Source organism: Drosophila eugracilis, unplaced genomic scaffold, assembly GCF_018153835.1.
Source record: "Drosophila eugracilis isolate 14026-0451.02 unplaced genomic scaffold, ASM1815383v1 contig_649, whole genome shotgun sequence".
Classification (NCBI taxonomy): domain Eukaryota; kingdom Metazoa; phylum Arthropoda; class Insecta; order Diptera; family Drosophilidae; genus Drosophila; species Drosophila eugracilis.
The window spans coordinates 2,358,975-2,382,394 of record NW_024573535.1 but is presented as its reverse complement, the minus strand read 5'-3'; the positions used below and the strand labels follow the sequence as shown (position 1 = coordinate 2,382,394).

Sequence of the window (23,420 nt, the reverse complement as noted above, 5' to 3'; positions counted from 1 at the left end):
TATTTAAAATCAATTTAATTTCAAATTAAGTTTTAAAAGTTATCGGCTAGTGCGCGTGACCTCAATCGATAGTCGACGTATCGATGATTATATTTGTCGCATTAGAATATTGCTCGCTCTTTCGATTGCTCTCGCTTTCAGTGTCAGCTGACGTAATAGTTAGCTTTCGTTCTCTTTCGTGCCACTAGTGCTGCCAACTTTTAGCTAGTAAAAACTAGTTAATAACAATAATAAAATAACAAAAAATATTCCCATTTTAACCAATTGCCCGGTTACTTTTTAGATTAGTGTATGCTAATAATTCTGACCACATATTACTATTACAATATTTTCTTAGTGAGTACAACTCATTTATTCATGATTACATATTCTGAATCTAATTGGCTTATAATATCTAACAAGAAAACAGATATCCCGCTGCTCTATAAAAAATCTTAAAACTGATTGGCCGGCACTATTCTTTACTCTCCTCTCTGCCTTCGTTCGTTGTTGTTATTGCCCGCCCAACAGTTTCGTTTCATTTTGTTTGGCATCTCCGGCGGCGTTAGAAGTATTACTATTATTTTATCATTATTTTTCCGTGTAATATTGTGTGTGTCGGCAACAGCTGTTTTAACCTCGAAAAAAAAAAACAGCAAATTATTGCAGATAAGAAAATAACAAATAGTAATGCGCACTCTATAGAAAAACACAAATAAACTATGAACTTATGGGCGCCTCTATGACGCAGTGATATATAAAAACTAATAGCAGGACTATATTTGTGCATATATTATTTATGTATTGCGTTGGATGTGCGAAATAATGATTAGAGGGCCGTACAGTGGACAAAATTGGAATTATCGCTGCGGATTTGCCGGTTCGATGTTAATATTGTTCTTGTTGTTTTCCCTGAAAAGTGTTTTTTTTCGAATATTTTGTCTTATATTCTGACACATACTCGCAGAGTTCTATGCAAGGCGCCAAAATTGTCTGTATAACGGTGCATACACACATTTTCGCGGGCGTAAAGTGTTGCATGCGCATCTGCAATGATGCACTTAAATTAACAGTTAGAAGGCACAGGCGTTGAACTTTGAGCGGTACTTTTCAGGGTTGCAGGAAGCGATCGCAGGGCTTAGAACTGCATCATATCGTTACAGTGATGGTTTTGAAATCGAACTTCCTATATACTCGTAAAGAGAAACTCCATCAACTAATATTATACACGTGTGTTTTTATAGAATTAACTTTGTTTTCGAAAATTTTACCTATAATCAAAATACAAATTGCAACCCTTTAGAATATTTTTAAAACATTTCCAGCACTGGCATTTAAACTTGTTTTCAATTAAGTAATATATGCCTTATGAATACATATATATGTATGTAAAAAAAATAATATTCTCCGGAATTAACTAATGATTCCCAGTTCCGATTGAATTCTGTTCGCTTTGTAGCCCTGATATGATTATAATACCGATATACTATATCCCTATTACAGTGACAGTGCACATAGGAGTGCAGAAACGGCAACGCGTCAGCAGAAATAAGTAATTGCAATTGCCGCAAGTCGCTTGCCAATCGATTATGCAGTAATGCTCAATGTCGATCTAATTTTTATCACTAAGTGGGCCCACACTTAATCGCACGAACAAAAAAACAATACAAGACAAACAGCACTGCAATTTCAGTTATTGCCTGAAAAACGTGAAAGGGGTAAGTGCAAATATAATTGAGCATTATCTAATTTTCTAGGGACCACATTTGCTAGTTCAATGTTATTAAAATTATGACTCACGATCCTAGAAGCAGATATGTATGCAGTTATTGCGTTGGATAAAAAGTCAATTTTTCAGATATTGAAAAACATTTCTTGGATTGTTTCTTCCATAAAATACTATTACTATACTATTCCATTGTTATTACTGATACTTTTCCTATGTTTATTTTTAAATACTTCAGTATGAAATCTTACTATCTCATTTTAACTTCCAGAGGCTAGTCTTTGCCAAGAGATTACTGGGGTGACTAATAGGTTAACAAGTGGTTCTATATAATCTACAGATATGTACATATATCTGTGATACACGATAACTAAGACATAGTGATTAAGGTATAGTGGTTTCTTTATTCGGATTCTTAGTTAGCTAAAAAGATTGCTTTCGAACTCTTCGGCTACTTTATGGGTTTGTGCTGTGAACTCAAGATACCACTATTATCACAGCAATTTACTCTTCACGAGAAATGCTAAATTGGCTAGTAGATTGTCCAATCAGTTGGCGATAGTACAGTGCTCCTTCTTTTATACCTGTCACATGTGAAAGTGTCAGGCGCCATTAACAACATTCGATGATTCATCATCACAGGTCCCAAATTAATCAGCAGGTGTGGAGGTCCTCGTGATGAATGGAGGTTTTATTGCTTTCGGTACATTCTGAGAAAAACTCAATATTAGAAATTCCCTTTCGTATTCGCCTAGTACATGCGTGAGCGTGTTTCCGTATTATTTCCCGAGATCGGTTGGCGGAATTTCCGATGATCCAGTTAAGTGGCAGCAAAAAATGTAATCCTTCGAGCCGGATTTGAACCAGCGACCTATGGATCTCTGCCTAGTTTTCGCATTTCAAATGCACCCATCTACAGTCCACCGCTCTACCAACTGAGCTATCGAAGGTTGTGTCATCATTTCTGCCCCGTCATCGTTCAATTTAAGATTTCTATATATTTTATGCCACATATATGCATTATATAGCTTACCTTTCACTTTTGTCAGTTCATGGAGCTTCGTGTTTATCAGCTCTTGTTTGGCTGCTCGGCCGCAGCCCTCAACGACCCCTTCGATAGCTCAGTTGGTAGAGCGGTGGACTGTAGATGGCAAATCGACGCAACAGCAGTGATCCATAGGTCGCTGGTTCAAATCCGGCTCGAAGGAAGTTTTTTTTGGCTCTCTCAAAAATGGTTAATTTTTGATTCTTAATATGCAATTACAAATTAAAGTGTATATTTATATATTGTTTGCCTTAACTTTGCTAGACAATTATTTTAAAGAGGAATACAAACATTTTGTATAGGAAATAATGTTGAAGATTTCTTTTTCAAAGTTTGTATTTTGTTGATCCTTATTATTTGTGTACACTGTACAGTGTGCTTTTAATTAGTAACAGTAGAGTATGTTTACATTTTTAAAATCGTAGTAGTTTTATTTAATTGGTAAATAATTATATTTCCCTTTGTAAATCTATTGTGCGTATCGCTTGCGTACTCCTCCAATGTCCTTTCAATGTTTAAGTTCATATATACCCGTCTATTCGGTGCAAAATGAGTACAATCCGTCCCTAACATTTATGGCACAGATGTTTGCCCGCCCAAGCGAAAGTAAAACGTGTTTGCACCCTGAAGCTGACAATATTAATTTAAGGCAGCAATGAAATCGTCGATGTCACAGTTACCTTTGAAATTGCTTTGCGATAAGGTTTGCAAGAAGAACAGGTGTTTGTCGGAATTTCTTTGATTTTAATCAAAGTTTTCACCAGCACGATTCTGTAGAATGTTACCAAAAAGTGGCGCTGTCTAGTCGGAATCTTCAAGGGTAAACCCATTGACCATCGTCACTTAAGATTCGCATAGTACAGACAAGTAGTTAACCCTAACTAACTGAAGTCATTCGCTCATTTCAGTGACTTCGGTACACCACAAAATCACATTCGATAAGAATGTTGCGACAGATAAAGACGAGGGCCACGCGTCCCGTATGAATCACCACTAGTTGCGGAATTTAATGGAGTATGAACCCCCAAGGGTTTCGAATTAGTCATAAAAACTTGAGAACAAATACTTCTAAACGTAAGATTATTTTTTTTCTTGCCATTTCGTTTTAAAAAGTTTAAATAATTTTCCGATATTATTCCTATAACGCGACAAACGTTATATTTAATTTTTATGGAACAGATAGAAGAAAGAATTCTCGAATATTCTCGAACTAGCCGAGTCGATTTTGAAATTGGTTAACGGACTGCTGGGTATCTGATAGTGGGACACTCTACTGTTAGGTTTCTTCTTTTCTACGATTTTAGGGATAATTTGGGCAGACGGAAGGACGGCTGAACGGTCGGGATCGCTTCCATCTACTTGTTACATACTTTTCATTAATACAATATACTCTTTTACATATATACTACGAAGTACACAATATGTTATTTAAACAAAAATATCCATTTAAAAACCGAAAAAACTCCTTAACCAATTATCTTTATTAGAAAGTTCTTAGATTGAAGTCAATGAACTAACAGTATTTTAACGTGCAATAAATGTTTATCTTTATGTGTAATGTCCATTAGCCGCGGACAATGATAAATTGTTCACAGAGCCCAAAGGTTTTGCGATATAAGCCTAATAAGCTTTACGTGACTTTAAATTATGTTATTGGGACAATTTAATAATCAATAAACTCATTATGATCAGACTCCTGTCTCAAAAGCTATGTAACATATTTTGTTTGTTTTAACTTAACCAATATTAAGAGCCATGACATCGAACACCGGGTACTCCATGAGTAATAGATCCACTCCCGACATTGGGCCTTAATGGGGCCCCAGACATCCCTGAATGCGTGAAAAAGCCAAAAATCGAAATCGGACATATGTCTGCTTGTACCGAGAGAGAGAGGGCTTATCATTTTTTAGCCAGGCCAAAACAATAAATGCTATTTGTTTTATTGGCCATCCATGTAGCTGCGCTAGATTGCGTTCTATTGATAAATAAGGAAAATTGCCCGGCGTTGCGATTCAGTTCGAAATAGTACGCTCGTCGAAACGGTCGAGTGTCCGCCGGAGTTCGCGAGTCCCTCAGGTTCCGAGTTCTAGTTTCCGCCCACTCATATATACCGATTGTTTTTTCTTTATTTGTTCTTGTGCCGTGGCTGTGTGACACATTTTGTTTGGCTAAGCTTCGGGTAAGTCCCGGTGCATGCAGGTGGAGATCCCGCGCCCATTTCCAACTGCTCAGCCCGCCCTCCGATTATCATATCGGTAGTAAAGCTGTCGCTGACGCTTTCTGGATTTATGTTTTATCTCTGTTTATTCCTGTGCCACACGGGTTTGTGTGTTAGTGTCTCTACGAGGGTGGTTCGCAAAGTCATTACCAAAATTGGAAAGCCAATCGATTATGGTGTAAACCATGGATCTAACAAAAAAGACAACGTCATGTTGAAAACAATACAATTCGTTGTCTCCAAAATATATAATAAATCATACAAATCTGCAATGAAACATCAGTTATGGTCCTATGGGCATTTATTGGGATTTCAAATTCCTTAAGACCTTAAGTACATCTAAAATAAACGCTTCATTTCTCACTTAAAATGCTTAAAATTCTTTATTATTTATCTTTAAAGTAGGATTCGAAGATAAATAAATGTTAATAATTTGTATTGTCAAGAAAAATGCTTTAGTTTGTAGCAGTCTATAGATTGACCCTAACGAAGCAACAGTACACATATAATATATGATATGCTCCATATCGTATTTAAGATGATTATAAGTCTGCCCTGAGATTAAAGCCCGACATCTATATAAAGCGAAAGATAACTATCGTAAATATTGTTGTAAATGGGCATTGAAAATGAAGATAATTCTTGGTTGTATCTTAAAGATATTCTCCATGTTCATCACAATATCGATAATATTTTGTTTAGCTAACATAGATGTATATTTTTTTCGTAAAGGCAATCCGTATTTTGCAAACTTCATAATGCATGCCCCATGAGAAGTTAAAGCTCAGAAAATTCATTCATAACTTTAATATTTTTATATCATATCCAAAAGTATCGGTTATTAACGCCAACTTTCAGATAAATCGTTGAATCGATATCATATTTCCGACATGAATAAAAGAACTTCGTCGGAAGCATTCGACTTATCGTATCGTGTGTATATACAACTTGATTTTGTGCGAATCATCCTTAGATCAGCAACTTTTTCCCATTGACGCCCAGACATCAAATGTTTATCAGAACCAGTTGCCAGACTCAGTTGTTCTCAGTTTGCCAGCTCATGTCAACTTCAGTTCCCAGTGGTTAACTACCAGCTGCCAATGAATCTCATTACAATTGTATAATTGTTTCTAGCCAAGTTCTGTGTTTGCTGGGAATCTAAACAAAGAAAGTTTCTGGGACTAACCCTCCTTAATTTTAGACACATGGAGTATCAGGCCATACTGAGATTAAAATACCAGACGATTTGAGTGCATTTGATAATGCAAACTGAAGTCGAAGCAATAAATGTGTATTTTCGGTTCCATAAAGTGACTACATTTATGATGGCCAACTAAAAGGGAACGAAGGTTATAATTACTTATAGAACGCCAAGCAAAGTCGTTAGAAAACTGATATGAAATCGAAGTATATGGTTTAAACGATAATTTATCGTATTTTAGGAACAGGAATATACAATTTATTTAAAGATTTTAACTGGATAAAGAAGTATTCCGTTTCTTTAAGGAGTTCCCGTAATTTTTCGTACACTTTATAGGCATATTAATTGTTAAAAGCTTTGCTAGCTGATAAACATTCTATTTGTTTATAGGGGCAATATGCACTCCGAAAGTTTCAATGATTTGGGGGGACGTACCGTGAAGTAGGCGTAACGATTGTGTTACAAGGGTTATGATTTATTTACGTTGGTTATTGCTTTTATTGGGCACAAGTTTAGCCTTATCAATCTAACATAACCGACGATGATTAGATAATTGAAATAACTTCATATAGCACCCATGGATCGATGGACGCACTTGACATTGCACATTTGATTATTGTTTATTTACCACGATAATTTGCACTCGTGCACGGGGTCAAAAAGCTTATCGGCGCAACATGTATTTCCGTAAAAATAAAAACATTGTTCAGATACTGAATGAATGCGTAGGCTATGACCTATGGAAGTAATAAAATTAAGTAAAACTCATGGTTTCGTATTATTTTTGGAGAATGCAAAAGTAATCATATTAGCGGTTAATTGTCTTTCCCATTTAGGGACATGCATACATATGTATATCCTTCGATATTGATTGTACTTTCACTTTCACTTTCACTTCACTTTCCCCTATGAATAACTGAACATAGCAATCGAGGTCGTCGAGAGTCAATAAAAAGTAGACTATTTGCCTATTTACAAATTCTCGGTTTTAATATCTAATCATTAACTTTTTCGAGGAAATCAATAACTCAATGTATCAAGTGTTTAATGTTTTATGACGTAACATATATTCTCTCTTTCTTACAGATCCTAATTTTAATCAATTTTAATGACGAGATAATCTAGAAAAAGCTTTAAGCCAATCGAACAAAGCTGCAAAATGGCGAAGGTGACAAACTGGGACAAGTTTGTGCTGCTTCTGTGGAAGAACTGGACTCTTCAATGGAACCACAAATGGCAGATGGTTATCGAGCTGGTGCTGCCGGCCATATTCTCCTTGCTCCTCGTTTTGGTCCGCACCCTGGTCGATACCGAGCAGCGGGGTATCAAGACATACAGTCCCCTGCCTATAACAGATCTCAGTTTGTTGCAGTGAGTTTTCCTTTCCCACACCATAATATATTCTATACCTGTCCTTTTTATTACCGCATTGCCTAAGTTTTCAGAGTTCTAGTTGTTGTATTTGGCTTTTTATGTTTTTGATTTTGTAGATACTTTTGATATATTCAGCTTCTACTTTCTTAGCTTTTTATATTTCTTTCTTTCTTTCTTTTTAAAAGTCACAATATTATGTGACAATATTACAAAACCTGATAATTTGATATTTATTTAAGTACTGCTGCTATTTATTATTAGTATTATTGTAATTATTATTATTATTATTAGTATAAAATTCGTGTGGTCGCCCAATTTAAACGCTTCAAAGCTGCTTACATTATTAGTTTTCTTTATTTGCTTTTGTGCAATATTATTTTTCCTTTCGACTACGCAGTTTTTTCTAATCACCCCTCTAGATTTTTGTTTTTTCAATATATGTAAATGTTTTTTGTCTTGTTCTGGCCACAAAACCTGAAGACATTCGTTACATAGATCGTCCTACCTTGGCAAGCTCATAGCGCTGATTGCACCTAATCGACGGAGGTAAACAAATCCAAAATAGAAAATTAAACAGAAAACACTACAACGTCTAACCAACTTGATTGGCCACCCTAACATAGCTTCTAATGAAATGCACCAATTCTGAGTGTCTCACTATGCACGCTTAAATAATAACTAACATTTATAACACAAAGCAGTATTTATTCCTAGGAGGGAAAGTAGAACTTGAAGGAATTTGAGACTTTATCCTAATGGAATTTTAAAAAAATAACAAAGATTCATCGCAGACTCATTACACAGTGTTCCTGCTTGAAACGTATCTAAGGTCTTCTTGTAATTAAGGTACACTGTAAAATCAAATTGAAATATCTCAAAAGATTAAATGGTTCTTCGGGGTGTTCTATTAAGAATTTGATACACATTGTTAGGGATTTCTTGGATTTCGACGAAAGCTTTAATCTCACTACACCTTCGACTAATATTAATCCATTAAAAAACGCACTTATATAAACTTATTTCGACCTTGTTTTAATATCTTTAATGTCTAAATAATGTGTGTAGGTCGAACAGCGGCATTAAAAATGTAGTGTTTACCGTGTGCTACTCCCCCGTAAACCCTGTGTTGAAGAAACTGGTGGAGGAGGCATGGCAAAGCCTGGGTATGACCGATATTTGCGAATCGGATAATGCCACCCAACTGGAAACGGATACGGTGAGGTTGAGCGCCTTTGCCGGAATCCAGTTCAACGATGCCTGGTCGAATCTAACTGAGGAGGAGGGCCTTCCTGACGATTTTCATTTCTCACTGAGATTCCCAGCGGAACTGAGAACGGCGACGATGGCGATAGCAAACACCTGGCTGACAATGCGCCTGTTTCCCACCATTGATCTGACAGGGCCAAGAAATGAAGCGGATGAAGATGGTGGCATTCCGCCGGGCTATTTACGAGAGGGATTCTTGCCCCTGCAACACAGCCTTTCGATGGCGTATATAAGACAAAGATCGGGGAGGCAGGATCTGCCGGAGGTGAAGTTGCAGCGTTATCCGTATCCCGCTTACATCTATGATCCCCTGCTCGAGGGCATGTCCTCGATTATGTCGCTGATCATACTGTTGAGCTTCATCTATCCATGCACGTATATCACCAAGGTAAGTGGCTATGCCGGGATCGTGGTTGATCTATGTACCTTCTCCACTCACGGCATTTCATTCACTTGTAGTACATCACCGCTGAAAAGGAGAAGCAGCTCAAGGAGGTAATGAAGATCATGGGACTGAGCAACTGGCTGCACTGGACCGCCTGGTTTGTAAAGTCCTTCATCATGTTGACCATATCGGCCATTCTGATTGCCATTCTGGTCAAGATCAATTGGACGGAGGACGTGGCCGTACTGACGCATGCGAATTTCACCGCCTTGGTCTTCTTCCTCATCATATACATCATAGCGAGTATCTGTTTCTGCTTCATGATGGCCACACTGTTCTCGAGAGCAAGCACAGCAGCCGCCGTTACGGGCTTAATATGGTTCATAGCCTACATTCCGTACTCCTTTACGATAAATACGTACGACGACTTAAGCCTGACTGCCAAGTTGGGCTGGAGCTTAATCTCGAACACGGCCATGGGCTTTGGCATCAAGCTGATCCTGGGCTTTGAGGGAACAGGCGAGGGTCTGCAGTGGAGCAACTTCTTCACGCCCGTCTCTGTTGATGACACTTTGACTGTGGGGGCCGTCATGATCATGATGCTGGTATCCTGCTTCATTTGCATGACAATCTGCTTGTATGTGGAGCAAGTGATGCCGGGCAGCTTTGGCGTGCCGCGACCCTGGAATTTCCCATTTACTCGGGAGTTTTGGTGCGGCGAACGGGAGTATACGGGAGTAGAGGACATACCCAATGGCCATGTGGAGCAGCGGGATCCCAAGGCCTTCGAAACAGAGCCGGAGGGCAAACACATCGGCCTGCAGATGAGGCATCTTAAAAAGCGCTTCGCCGACAAAATGGTCGTAAAGGGACTTTCGATGAATATGTTCGAAGATGAGATCACTGTCTTGCTGGGACACAACGGAGCTGGCAAAACCACCACCATATCTATGTTGACAGGAATGTTTCCCCCAACTAGCGGAACAGCTATTATAAATGGCAGTGACATCCGCACCAACATCGAAGGAGCCCGCATGTCCCTGGGCATCTGTCCCCAGCACAATGTTCTTTTCGATGAGATGAGCGTGTCGAATCACATTCGATTCTTCAGCCGAATGAAGGGACTGCGTGGCAAGGCCGTTGAGCAGGAGGTGGCCAAGTATCTGAAGATGATCGAGCTGGAGGACAAGGCGAATGTGGCCTCATCGAAACTCTCTGGAGGCATGAAGCGCAAACTGTCCGTTTGTTGTGCCCTCTGTGGTGACACAAAGGTGGTGCTGTGTGACGAGCCCAGCTCCGGAATGGATCCATCGGCCAGGCGGCAACTGTGGGACTTGCTGCAGCAGGAGAAGGTGGGTCGCACCCTCCTGCTGACCACTCATTTTATGGACGAGGCTGATGTTCTGGGTGACCGCATTGCCATTATGTGCGATGGTGAACTTAAGTGCCATGGTACGTCGTTTTTCCTAAAGAAACAGTATGGATCGGGGTACCGATTGGTAAGTATGGATAGGGATAAGTGTATCATCATCCTCATATACTTACGTGTTTTTCCGTTTAAGATCTGTGTAAAGCGAGATGACTGTGAGACGAATGAGGTGACGGCTTTGCTGAACAAGTACATTCCGGGCTTGAAGCCGGAGTGCGATATCGGTGCGGAACTGTCCTATCAGCTGCCGGATAGCGCCTCTTCCAAATTCGAGGAGATGTTCGGCCAACTAGAAGACCAGTCGGACGAACTCCATCTAAATGGCTATGGCGTGGGAATCACCTCAATGGAGGAAGTGTTCATGAAGGTCGGCGCTGAAAAGGACAGCACCGGCAACTTGAAGGACCAAAATGAGATTATGAATGGAGGCAGTGGATTCCGCGGCGAGGATGACAACGAATCTGTACAGTGTAAGCAGTGTTTGAACTCGATCTTGGATCTTGGACTCCTGATAAGCTCAATTAACTGTTTGCAGCCGACGGCATATTTTCGGAGAATCGAAGACTGCTCCAGGGAATGCAGCTGCTATCGAACCAATGGAAGGCGATGCTCCTCAAGAAGTTCCTCTACACGTGGCGCAACAAGTTGCTGCTTCTCATCCAGAATATTATGCCGGTATTCTTCGTGGTTGTAACCATTTTGATCATCGAGTCCCAGGGCACTTTCCAGGAGCTAAAGCCCATTACAATTTCATTGACTCAATATCCCTTGGCTGTGACAGTTTTAGATCGATCCAATGTGAGTGCGCTGGATGTGGCCGACAAGTACCAGGAGTTGGCTGAATCCTATGGCAGCAATTATGGTCTAGAACTAACTGGTACCAAGGGCTTTGAGGTAGGTTGGCTTGATTCGTTTTCCTTTCATTATTTTAACCATCAATATCTGAAATTTAGGATTACATTCTGGAACTGGGAAAGACGATCCAAGTGCGCATAAACGCACGCTATTTGGTTGCCGCAACTTTCCAAGAGTCTGAGATCATAGCCTGGCTGAATAATCAGGCCTTACACACTGCACCCCTGACAGTCAACATGGTGCACAACGCCATTGCCCGCCAAATAAGTCCATCGGTTAACATCCAGGTGACAAATGCACCACTGCCGTATACGACTAGCACACTGCTCTCCCAGCTGAGCATGGGCAACAATCTCGGAACGCAACTGGCCTCCAATCTGTGCTTCTGCATGTGCTTCGTTAGCTCCATATATATCCTGTTTTTGATCAAAGAGCGAGAGTCCAGGGCTAAGTTGCTGCAGTTCGTGGGCGGCGTTAAAGTGTGGACCTTCTGGTTGACCCAATTTATTTGCGATTTCGCCACCTATATCGTGACAGCTCTGATCGTGGTGATCACGATCGTTTGTTTCCAGGAGCCCGGGCTGTCAAGTTTCGGTGAACTCGGCAGATACTATTTGCTTCTCCTCCTTTTTGGTTTCGCCGTGTTACCCTTCATTTACATCATGTCGCTGTTCTTCAAGGAACCGGCCACTGGTTTTGCTCGGGTCTCCATTGTCAACATCTTTTGCGGCATGGCCCTGTTCGTTGTGGTAGTGGTGATGTCTTCGGAATTATTCGATACAAAGGATACGGCGGATATATTGGGCTGGATTTTCCGCGTCTTTCCACACTTCTCGCTGGCCATGGGTTTAAACAAGGTGTACACCAACACGGCCACGAGGAATGCCTGCGCAAAAGTCGGAGCGATCCCACCCATCTTGCTCTGCGAGTTGGTGCCCCAATGCTGTAGTGAGTATTTTGGATAGATTATGTTTTACTTTTCTAAATTTGATTAGCTTAATATCTATATATATAGTTTACTATAGTTTACTAAAATAATTCTTTATTTAAGACATCAAGCCCTACTTTGCTTGGGAAGAGCCCGGCGTTTTGCCCGAGACGGTCTATATGGCCGCCACCGGCGTTGTCTTCTTCCTTATCATCATCGTTCTGGAGTTCAGATTAATCAACGAACTGATATTCAAACTCCGTCAAATGCTATCGTAAGTTACTGCGACTTAGAATCGAAATCCCTTCTAACTTCATGTATCTTCCATACTTAGTAAACCACCGCCGCCACCAAGGGAAGGTCAATTGGATGACGACGTAGCTCACGAACGGGAGCGCATTCTTCACATGTCCTCGGACGAGTTGGCGGCCAAAAATTTGGTGCTAGATCGGGTTACCAAGTACTATGGCCAGTTCTTGGCTGTCAATCAGGTGTCTCTCTGCGTACAGGAGTAAGTTAAATGCTTATTTATTAAGCTACAGATTGTAACATTTTTATATTTCTTTGTGTTTGATACTTGTTTTTTGATTAGAGTTAATTTCTTAATGTATTTAATAAGTCAAACGCTGCATCTTGTTAATATGTAACATTGGCTCATGAAATTTATTTTACCATTTCTTCCATAGAGTCGAATGCTTTGGGCTGTTGGGCGTGAACGGTGCCGGCAAGACGACCACGTTTAAGATGATGACGGGCGACGAGCGGATCAGCTCGGGAGCCGCTTACGTCCAAGGTCTGAGCCTGGAGTCGAACATGAACAGCATTTACAAAATGATCGGCTACTGTCCGCAGTTTGATGCACTTTTGGACGATCTGACGGGTCGCGAGGTGCTTCGCATTTTCTGCATGCTGCGCGGTGTCCAGGAGTCTCGCATCCGTCAATTGTCTGAGGAGCTGGCCAAGTCCTTTGGCTTCATGAAGCACATCGATAAGCAAACGCACGCCTACAGTGGCGGCAACAAGCGAAAATTGAGTACGGCGATAGCTGTGATCGGAAGTCCGTCCGTTATTTACCTAGATGAACCCACAACCGGCATGGATCCAGCGGCCAGGCGTCAGTTATGGAATATGGTTTGCCGTATTCGTGACTCCGGTAAATCCATTGTCCTCACATCCCACAGTATGGAGGAGTGTGAAGCGCTATGCACGCGATTGGCTATTATGGTGAACGGGGAATTCAAATGCATTGGCTCCACGCAGCACCTGAAAAACAAGTTCTCCAAGGGCTTAATCCTTAAGATCAAAGTCCGTCGCAATTTCGCGGCGTTGCGACAGGCGCGTTTGAGTGGTGGATACGCGAGGAATCCTGATGAGCAGACGGTGCCGGCTCAAATGGCCCAGCAAGATATTGATGCTGTCAAGGAGTTTGTGGAGCACGAATATCCGAACTCCATTCTGCAGTGAGTATAATTTACCTAGTATTTTTTTTATATATTAAATATTTGTTTTTCAGAGAGGAGTACCAAGGCATTTTGACGTTCTACATTCCACTGACTGGGGTGAAGTGGTCTCGCATCTTCGGACTGATGGAGAGCAATCGCGACCAGCTAAATGTGGAGGACTATTCGGTCAGCCAGACGACGCTGGAGGAGATCTTCCTGGAGTTCGCCAAGTACCAGCGCGAGGATACACGCGCCAATCAGTGAGCTAGCCCCCAAAAAGACCCAAAACCGAGTTGATAACACCACCTGGCTTTTAACGGGCTTCTCGCTTATTGGCCTCATCTTCTACCTGTCGCATCACATTGCATTGCCAGCACCAACACAAAACGAGCCCTGCAGCACCGCCAAAGCATTCTATTTCCCATACACACAGCACCCGGAATAACCCATCTGTCATATTATGAATTTTGTTAAATGATTTTTGTTTGTAGTTTTTAGCTAACACCACTAACTCTAACGCTACCGCTAACGCCCTTCGATCGATACAAGCTAACTCTGTTGCATGCGTATATACCTAGGGGAGCTAACAGTAGCCTACTAACTAACCCTTAATTTGCTTCCCGAGCTAATGTTAACCGTGTTGTGTCTGTTCTTTCTACTCCCTTCTGAAACGTTTCCCCACAATATCTAGCCGCCTCTCCAAATTGAGAAAGTTGTGCAAGTGCCTGCTAGCTAATGAGTATTGAACCAACTACCTGAAGGATTTGATCCACACTAATTCGATCCGATCCTGACCTGATCTTAAACACTCACAGATAATAATGTTACCAAAAGAACGACGATGCCTGAACAGCTAACAAATAGTTTGTAAGCTCGACCTGACAATAGATAGCAGCTATTATGCCTTCTTTTCATTGTGATCATCTAGCGAAATTTTACACAGCAACAAAGAGATCTATAAAATGTATGTTTGGTATATATATATAATGTAACATATATGTATAGTTATATCTGCTTCACATGCACGATAAGTTCTTTTAGACTTTTCTTATATTTTTGTTTTTGCCCAAAAAAAGTATTGGCCAGAGAATTGGCCGGAAACTATTCCCAGCGCCCAAAGAAAACTTGTTGCATATAGTAATATGTGTATTTATTTCGATGTACTTAGATCGGCTAACCAAAGCGTGTAAATAAGTCAATTTACTATAACTGTGGCACAAACCCTACGATACATATGAGAATTTACAAATTATGTTAAATGTCTACTATACGATTGAATTAAATTTTATCTGTATGTAAAACACTGTCGTAATAGTATTTAAAAGGGGTTATGAAACGGGTTTAACACTCAATATTGTTTAACATTCGACTTGGAAACTAAAAAGTTAATGCTGCCCATAACGTTTACTTATGGATAGTCGTTATGCTGATCAATGGTAAATATCTGAAGGCCTATGCGCATGTTGCGCGTTATAAAATAGTCTTCGATGTTCATTTCGAAGGCATCTTTCCGCAGTGTAAGAAATATCTCCGAGAATGTTGTGGTGCCCACGGGCAGTTGGAACACCATCGAGTCTTCCTTCTCAATTCTAAGAAATGAAACATAATCTATAGTTATTCTTCCTTTTAAGAACTCATATACTCAACTCACTTGAGCACGGCCTCGGGGAACTTGATCTCCATAAAGGCGCTGAATTTCTTATTCGGTGACATGGGAAAGTGATTGATAAGATTCCAGGTGGCCCGTGACATACTGACATTGGGATTAACTTTTCGCTTGAATCGGATCTCCAGCTGATATCCGTCCTTGTAGTTCTCGTTTTGTCCATCCATCGATCCGAGCATCCAAAGGTGGCCCTCCAAGAGAATTGGTGTTCGCTGGCACAATCGCTCACCATCCAGATTTGTGAGCATGGTGTACAGGAAGCTGGAGCCCATCTCTTGCATAGTGGATGTCATCATCAGAATGATTCGCTTGCCAGTGGGATCTAGTCCACATGGTACACCGTCCACACAGATTAACTCGGGAGATCCCAATACGGCGTAGGCGAAGTATAACCGTCGGATTTGACCTGTAGTACACATGCTAACTGATCGATTCCAACATGGAGTTAAGCCCATCAACCGTAGCAGCGATTCCGACATTTCCCGGCCAATCTGGTCCCTGTGTCCCTGGAGCAAGGCGTGAATGTAGAGAAGTTCCCGCGGGGTGAACTCCGCCGGAAGATTGTCCCTCTGCGGGCAGTAGCCAACCATCTGGTAGCATTTGATTCGATGACGCCGCATCGAGTAGCCATTGATCCAAATCTGGCCACTCGACATCTTCTTCTCGTTCACCAACAGCTTTAACAGAGTCGACTTGCCGGAGTTGTTCGCTCCCGAGATACTCACGCACTCGGATCTGGGCACAGCATATAAAATTGTTTCAGTGCGATTTATATTTAAATAATACTCACTTGGCCACAGAGAAGTCCACGCCATTAAGCACTCGGTTTCGTCGATAATTGGCGACAACCCCAATCCCAACAGCGGCGAACTTGTTGCGCTCCGCTTCCGTCATATTGCTGGCCTGGTATCTTTGCATACGAAACGTAGAATCTTGGGACATTTGGCCAGGGACCGACCTGCCTTCCTGATTCTCATCCGTCTGAACAGCAGCCTTCTTAGACGCGCAGAACTCTCGAAATCCCACTATCGAATAATACTCTATGGCAATCAGCAGGACCCCAAGTACAATAATGAGAGCCGCCAGCAGAATAAGTTCGTGGCCAACGCCCGTGCCGGGAGTAGTATAGTTCGAGTTTGCTATAAATTTTAAATGAAAATTGTTTTAAGATTTTTATATTAGCAAAAGATAAGTAGAAAGAAAATAAAAAATGACCTTAAAGGAATGTTAAATTAAATTAAATATTAATGAAATTTTTAAATACATCTTTTAAGTTTTCAGAAATATTTTCTTTCGAGTGTACTTTATAAAACCGTGCTCAACTGCAGCAATTGGGAATAGTCTTGCACTCGTAGACCTCGACTGAGGTGAAGTTCACAAAGGGATCCATGCAGATCAGCTTGTATTCGTCGATCGCAAAGAGCTTGCATATCACCACGGCCATAGTGTACATAACCAAAAAGCTCGGCTCGGGACCCATATTGTCGAAACCATTTCTATAGACTTGCGAGAAGTAGACGAGACCCAAGCTGTTTATCCAGCACAGAAATAAGAATCCATAGCACGGGTTCCGACACAGGCCCGATATCAAATATGCGAGCAGGTTCACCCAGAGTCCGGCCAGCAACACAGTAATTGCCACAAAGACTGCGGATAACAATAAGTTTTATCGAAAATAGAAATAAAAATGGTGGAAATAAATGGCATTTCATCAATAGTTCCATTTTCATGATTAAAGGGTTTAGTAAAGATCATGAGAGAGATCATGAGTGAAAACACTTAGAAAATATGGTATAAACTAAGAAAAATCACCGTATAGCTCAATATCGTGGTTGGGGTCCTTGTAGACGACCGCCATAACCACAACCATTACGCACAGGATCAGCAGAAAGATGAGATCATACAGCACCGTGAAGATCCAGTAGCTGCAACATCTTGCTCCGGCCAAAAACTGTTGCTTTTTCAATAGGCTACCGCGCTCCTTGATCATAAAAATCGCAAAGGCCGGCCAAATAAAGGTCAGCACGAAGGCAATAGCAAAGGCCAAGCAGCCGCCAAAGGAATGATTGCTCGGCGGAAAGGTGTTGATGCTGGTCTGGAACGGCAACGGAGCCAGGGTAACATCAATGGTGGCTTCCTCATCAAACAAGTGCCTGCGTTAGAACAGGCCCAAAGCAGGGCCCAATTTATCAAAGTAATCAAGGTAAAACTTATTTTAAAAAATTTAATGTATACAAAACCCACCTGGCCACTGCATTGTGGACAATATTGAGGGCATAGGGCGCTGCGTGCAATGGTATATTATTGAACCAGGCGGTGACGATCTGCTGGTCAAAAGTTGCACCAAATATGAAGCGAGAGTTGACGTGGCTGGTAAATTCGCTTTGAGTCAACAGGGTGTACGTATTATGTCTATTCCTCGTCACGGTCGCCACATGAGCATCGTACCAATAGAGCAATTCTGTGTAATAGGCATGCATATCCTTGACGTCCTCTTCCTCGGAGAAGAGCTCCACGAAGGCATCGACGGTGTGCAGTTGGCTGAGGTTAAAGGTCAGCGGCTCCAACTCATACTGCTTGCCAAAGACAAAAATGCTGGAGAAGCAGCATACTGCTACCAGGGCAGTGGCCAATAACTCGAAAACCAAAACGATCCAATGACGGGTGGACGAGATCCAACGTTTGTATAACACCGCCCTACATTAGGGCATTAGGGTTATTAGGGTATTAACGCTGGAAAAAACATTAGTCGCAAATCGATTCTCGTCGAGTGCCTATCTGCTAAAATCGATTAAAATATTTTTAATTAAGAGTTTTGGAGTTTTTCATATAGTCGTAAAAAAATTGTAATATTTGAACGTTAGTCATATATCGTTTTGCCCGATTAATCGAGTTTATCCGATATATCGTGCTTATGTCCTTTTCTACGATAGTTGCGTAAATTCGATTAGGGTATTAGAACTGGCGCAAGCTTTCGATTATCGAATATACCAATGGTCGATTACCCACTATCGTAGATATCCCACAAGCCAAAAATACACTATAAGGAACTATGTCCAAAACGTTATATTAGATAGACTGAATGACTCCTAATATTGTACAAATTCAATTACTATTTCTTGACATAACTGTTTGCGACTAGCGTATTTCTCTGCACTTACCTGGCATGCAACATATTCAATTTCCACCCAGTCCTTCGACCCTTTTCATTGGCCTCCGCCAAGATGGCATAGTACTCCTCGAGCAGGATTTGGGTATTCTCGTGCGACTGAAAAGCGCCGCTCTGGTCGTTCTCCTCGCAACCAAAACGCAGAAAGATCTCCTCCATCGAGGTGTCCCTGATACGGAAACTGACCACTCCCAGTTGCTTCATATTTTGCTCCAGTTCATCGAGCAGCAACGGAAACTGATCCTCATACTTGTTCTCCAGCACGAATGTTATCTTGTAGCCAATGTCCCTCTCGATGCCAATATTGGGCATATAGCTAGTCAGCAGGCGGTACAGGTCTTCCGTCTTGTAGTTATCGCCCTTTACGCAGGTCTAAAGGAAAAAAAAATGTAGAATGCACATTTGTTAGCTTACCTTTAAGCTTTAAAGTTTAAATAAATATATTTAACATATTAACAATGGATTTCTTACCAATCGATAGCCGTGTCCGTACATATTTTTCAAGAAGGGTTTCGTTCCGGTACACTTGAGTTCCCCATTAGACATAATGGCCATACGGTCGGCAATATTTTCAGCTAGTGCTGGGGAATTGGAGACCAGGATAATGGTGCGCTTGGACTTCTCCTCGTTGATAAGATTCCAGACCAGCGCCTGTGTGTGCTTGTCAAGATCCGAGTGTATGTCGTCTATCAGGATTATGGGACTATTCCCCACGAAGGCACAGCAAATGCTAACCAAGCACAACTCACGGCCAGCGAGCTTACGGATTCGTGTCGTCTTAATATCTCCTATTTGCAAGACGTTAAGAAAATAATTTGCCTGCCCCTCGATTTCGATCTTATTATGCAGACCCTTCACACGGCAAATGAATCGCAAATAATCGATGACAGTTAGGCCGGTCAAGAGCATTTCATTACCAAATGCGATGCCCAGTTCCATCGAGGCCGCCTTCCTTTCAGTTTGTATGTTGTAGCTGGATATCATCACAGTGCCCCGACTGGGCTCCACCAAGCCGGCCACTATCTTAAGCAGGGTACTCTTGCCACAGCCATTGTGCCCCATCAGTACGGTGACCTCGTTCTCGTACACATTCCACGAGAAAAGGTTCAACGCCGGCCGATCGTTGGCCGCAAAGCGTTTGCATAGCTTCTTGATCTTCAGTTTGAAACGCCGGTGGGAGGGTTCCACTTCATAGATTTTTGTGGAATTGACCCCAATGGCCTGACCCTGGTGTGTAAAGCTATCCGCCCGTTCGTTATACGGATCATCGTGCACACTGTTGGCATTCGCGTTTGGCTTTTTCATCCTCTTACCGGATCGGTCACGGCCATGCCACATGTCCACATACAGACCAATAACACAGTAAATCAAAGAGTCCAGCATTAAGATCCAGGTGCTAGAGGTTACCGTAATGGTAGCACTTGGATCGCTGAGGCTATAGCCAAAATCTTGCCACGCAACATGGACAATTGATTCCCGTTCAATCAGAAACTCGAATACGAGAGTTACGACCACATTCGGTAATGCAAACACCGCGTAGCGCATGGCCAGGATATTTCCTTCCTTGCCATTCCATAGAATGAAGGCGGGCACATAGGTCATTATCCAAAGGGTCGTCAACACCCGAACTGCGTTGATCGCATTCCGAAAAAACGCTGCCACCATAATCGCAAAGGCAATTGACGCCGAGTTGTAGCAGAATAGCACTATGATCAGCACGTACCATGGTGTTTGAGTCAGCACACTGTGCTCGTGGGCCCACCGTATCTGTTGGTTATAAATGTATCATCGTTGAGAAAATAAATATTGCTTTACTGGTTGCTACATAATCGGAAATAACCCCCGAACATTGAAGAAGTTTAGAACAAGAAGGAACGTTATAGTCCAGTGCCGCGACTATCAGATATCCCCTACTTTGTTATCAAATTTCAAAGTAAATATGCTTAATGGTAGAATGAAGCTTTTCCGACCTTTTAGCAATTGATCAGGCCAATACCTGACTCCGTTTCACCATGTGCGTCTGTCAGATATCAGAAGCTAAAAAGCTTTGATTAAGCATGTAAATTCAAGAAAGTCTTGAAAAGCCTTGAAAAGCTATTGAGTCTAAAATATTAATGTTTAACGTTTGGGTTGAGTATAAATATTTTTGCTTGGAAATACCAATCGATCTTTAAAGTATCATTTAGTTCAGACCAGTCTTGTGTTGATTTTAATGTTGTTTAGCAGATTTATGAGTATCTGTTAGTCGCGGCACTCGACTATTGAGTTTCTTGTTATTTGCTATTTGCCTTGAGGTCTTTAAGTGAAGATGTGCGAACAAGTAGGCAATTGCTCATTAATAATATGAAGAAACGAGAGGAAATGCTATAGTCGAGTGCAGCGACTATAAAATACCCGTAACTCTTTTATGCAATTTTAAAATATTCATTTTGCTAGTGGAAATTCACAAAGCGCCACCTATTGACAGATAAAGCATGTTGAATAACTGATAGTGACGTCACTGACCATGTGACCCTTATAATATAAATTTCTTCATAAATAGCGAATTAGTGTTCCGTTTGACAAAAATATGTATATTATACAAGGTCAAACAAAGACATACACTATAGCGCCACAGTTTTTCGCGGTTTATGGGCGTGGTCGGCGTGGTGGCAAGTTGCAGTGGCACCCCCAAAATACGTATTCTCAAGCACAACTCTCTAGCTCTTATAGTTCCCGAGATTTTTGCATTTTTGGTTTTCCGGGTTTTGTGGGCGTTGGAGTGGGCATGGCTAGATGGGAAAGAACAATTCGAATTTGGGGCATCATAAAATAAATGAATCCGAACTTTCTATCGCTTATAGTTACCGAGATATCAGATTTTCTACAAAAAGCGAAAACCGTCTATTGAGCTTGGTGGGCGTATGGGTGGGTCTGGCCGGATAATAGTACCACTATAAGCTGGAAACTATAAGAGCTACAAGGTTGTGCTTAAGAATACTGTAATATGCACTCATACTGAATACCCACTGTACCGAGAGTACTTAAAGGGTACACACTGTAACACTTTGTATTATGAGATATCACTGCAACTTGCCACGAGGTTTCACCGCGGAATACTGTGGCGTCTATAATATTATTATGAATGGCCTCGTTTGACCCTGTATAATTGGAATTGGAACATTATTTCGCTATTTATGAAGAGATTTAGGATATAAGGCCTCACATGGCTTGTGACATCACTATCAATTACTCAACATGAAGCATGTCTGACAATAGGTGTCGCCTTGTGAGTTTCCACTAGCAAAATGAATATTTTAAAATTGTGTAAAACAGTAACGGGTATCTTATAGTCGCGGCACTCGACTATATCGTTTCCTCTTGTTTAATTATGAATTATAATGTTCCTTCTAACAAAATTGGTTCTAGGAAATTCTTTCAAAAAGTCTTACCACATTTAAAAATAAAAATAAAAATAAATATATTAAAAAATGTAAATTTTATGTTTTTGTATATAACAAAATTACCCCGTAATTTTAGTTTCGTTTTACTTTTATAGATTACGAAACGTTTTGATCAGTCAGTGTTATCGGGTCTTAAATTGCTTTGCAGTTTTTAGATTGAGAACAAGATACCGTGTTCAGAAATGAATAATTTATAAATCCTACCTTTAGGGTCACCGTTATGATTAGCGAGCTGATCATCATGTATACCATGCCCTTGAGATACCACGAAACAAAGTGAATGAGATTGCCAATGTTCATGTTGATCAGAAACTGGCGAACTTGCGTCTGTTTCTCAGTCACCACCTGCTGGAAAAGTAAAAGGATAAGTGGATAAAAACTTTGAGGGCAGGGATTTGAGATCCCTGGCTTACCCAGACGAACAGCTGAGCGGGGAAAAGGAACCCGATAACGATTAGCAGGGGCAAGCCATAGGTAAGATTGTTCATCAGGGGATCCTGTTTGCGCCCGGTGACGGGAAAGCGCCTGACCTGAATAAGCGGCAAGGACTTATGGCTGGTTAGGGCCAGGAAGGACTCGCTGACGGCCTTCTGCAGTTGGATGAAGCCCTCGCGAACGTAGCCCACGAATCCGCCTTCATACGGCTGGTTAAGTCGTAACAGAACATAGGTGTAAGGATCGTCATTGTACAGAGTCATCCAGTTGGCCATCCGAAAGTCACCGTCCAGTATCCTCAGCTCGCTGGGCAGAAGGATCGTGTAGTTGAGTACCGGCTGGATGGTCTCATAGCTCTCCAAAGTGTCCTCCTCAAAGGATTGCCCCTCCGGGAATGGAGTCGCATCGAAACAGATGCCCGCAAACAGGCTGTTCTCGATTATCGATTCCTTGAGATTGTGGCAATCCTCGAAACCTATCGTGGTCATTGGGTCCACTTGCTTCTGGACCCTGCGCATCATTGACCTAAAGATACTATAGCTCTTCGGTGCCCAGCCGATGATCAGATGCGGTGTAAACGGATTCCCTTTTACATTGTGTTCGTCGGCCAATTTATGCGCCCTCTCCAGTTTCTCCGCCATTTGCATCCAGCTCCGATCCAGATCGATTGGATCGTACACCTTGTCGGATCGGGGATCCAGTGCTATAATGAACCGCATTATCACCGCCAAAACGGTGAACAATGGAGGCAATAGCACTATGACCAGTAGCTCCAAAGGATTGGCCATCTGTAGTTTGTGGTTCTTCCAGTTCATCAGGACGAACTTGCGGATGTAGGTGCGCACCGTCATCGTTT

General features: G+C 41.6%; 2 protein-coding genes and 2 non-coding genes across 6 annotated transcripts; 2 read left to right on the top strand and 2 right to left on the bottom strand.

Annotated features, from left to right (window-relative positions):
• Positions 1 to 468: 468 nt before the first annotated feature.
• LOC108117707 (phospholipid-transporting ATPase ABCA3) lies at positions 469 to 15,152 on the top strand. Of its 3 annotated transcripts, XM_017230255.2 has the most exons (14): positions 469 to 666; positions 1,483 to 1,697; positions 7,259 to 7,543; positions 8,027 to 8,092; positions 8,612 to 9,200; positions 9,272 to 10,696; positions 10,760 to 11,096; positions 11,162 to 11,520; positions 11,580 to 12,429; positions 12,533 to 12,683; positions 12,744 to 12,920; positions 13,096 to 13,869; positions 13,923 to 14,111; positions 14,543 to 15,152. In XM_017230255.2, the coding sequence occupies exons 3-14, from the start codon at positions 7,332 to 7,334 to the stop codon at positions 14,595 to 14,597; spliced, it is 5,184 nt and encodes a 1,727-aa protein (XP_017085744.1). In that variant the 5' UTR covers positions 469 to 666; positions 1,483 to 1,697; positions 7,259 to 7,331; the 3' UTR covers positions 14,598 to 15,152. The 3 variants fall into 3 exon arrangements, with proteins under 3 accessions (XP_017085744.1, XP_017085748.1, XP_017085749.1); XM_017230259.2 differs by having other exon boundaries at positions 470 to 666; positions 13,923 to 15,152; XM_017230260.2 differs by lacking the exon at positions 8,027 to 8,092 and having other exon boundaries at positions 471 to 666.
• On the bottom strand, positions 2,549 to 2,655 carry Trnay-gua. Its single transcript has 2 exons — positions 2,619 to 2,655; positions 2,549 to 2,584 (listed from the first exon to the last, which is right to left on the bottom strand). It is a non-coding gene; the product is annotated as a tRNA-Tyr (tRNA).
• On the top strand, positions 2,816 to 2,913 carry Trnay-gua. Its single transcript has 2 exons — positions 2,816 to 2,852; positions 2,878 to 2,913. It is a non-coding gene; the product is annotated as a tRNA-Tyr (tRNA).
• On the bottom strand, positions 14,497 to 23,415 carry LOC108117709 (ATP-binding cassette sub-family A member 2). Its single transcript, XM_017230261.2, has 10 exons — positions 22,543 to 23,415; positions 22,334 to 22,477; positions 19,158 to 20,453; positions 18,679 to 19,058; positions 17,762 to 18,214; positions 17,330 to 17,670; positions 16,841 to 17,164; positions 16,308 to 16,656; positions 15,503 to 16,252; positions 14,497 to 15,440 (listed from the first exon to the last, which is right to left on the bottom strand). The coding sequence occupies exons 1-10, from the start codon at positions 23,413 to 23,415 to the stop codon at positions 15,260 to 15,262; spliced, it is 5,091 nt and encodes a 1,696-aa protein (XP_017085750.1). The 3' UTR covers positions 14,497 to 15,259.
• Between the last annotated feature and the right edge of the window lie 5 nt (positions 23,416 to 23,420).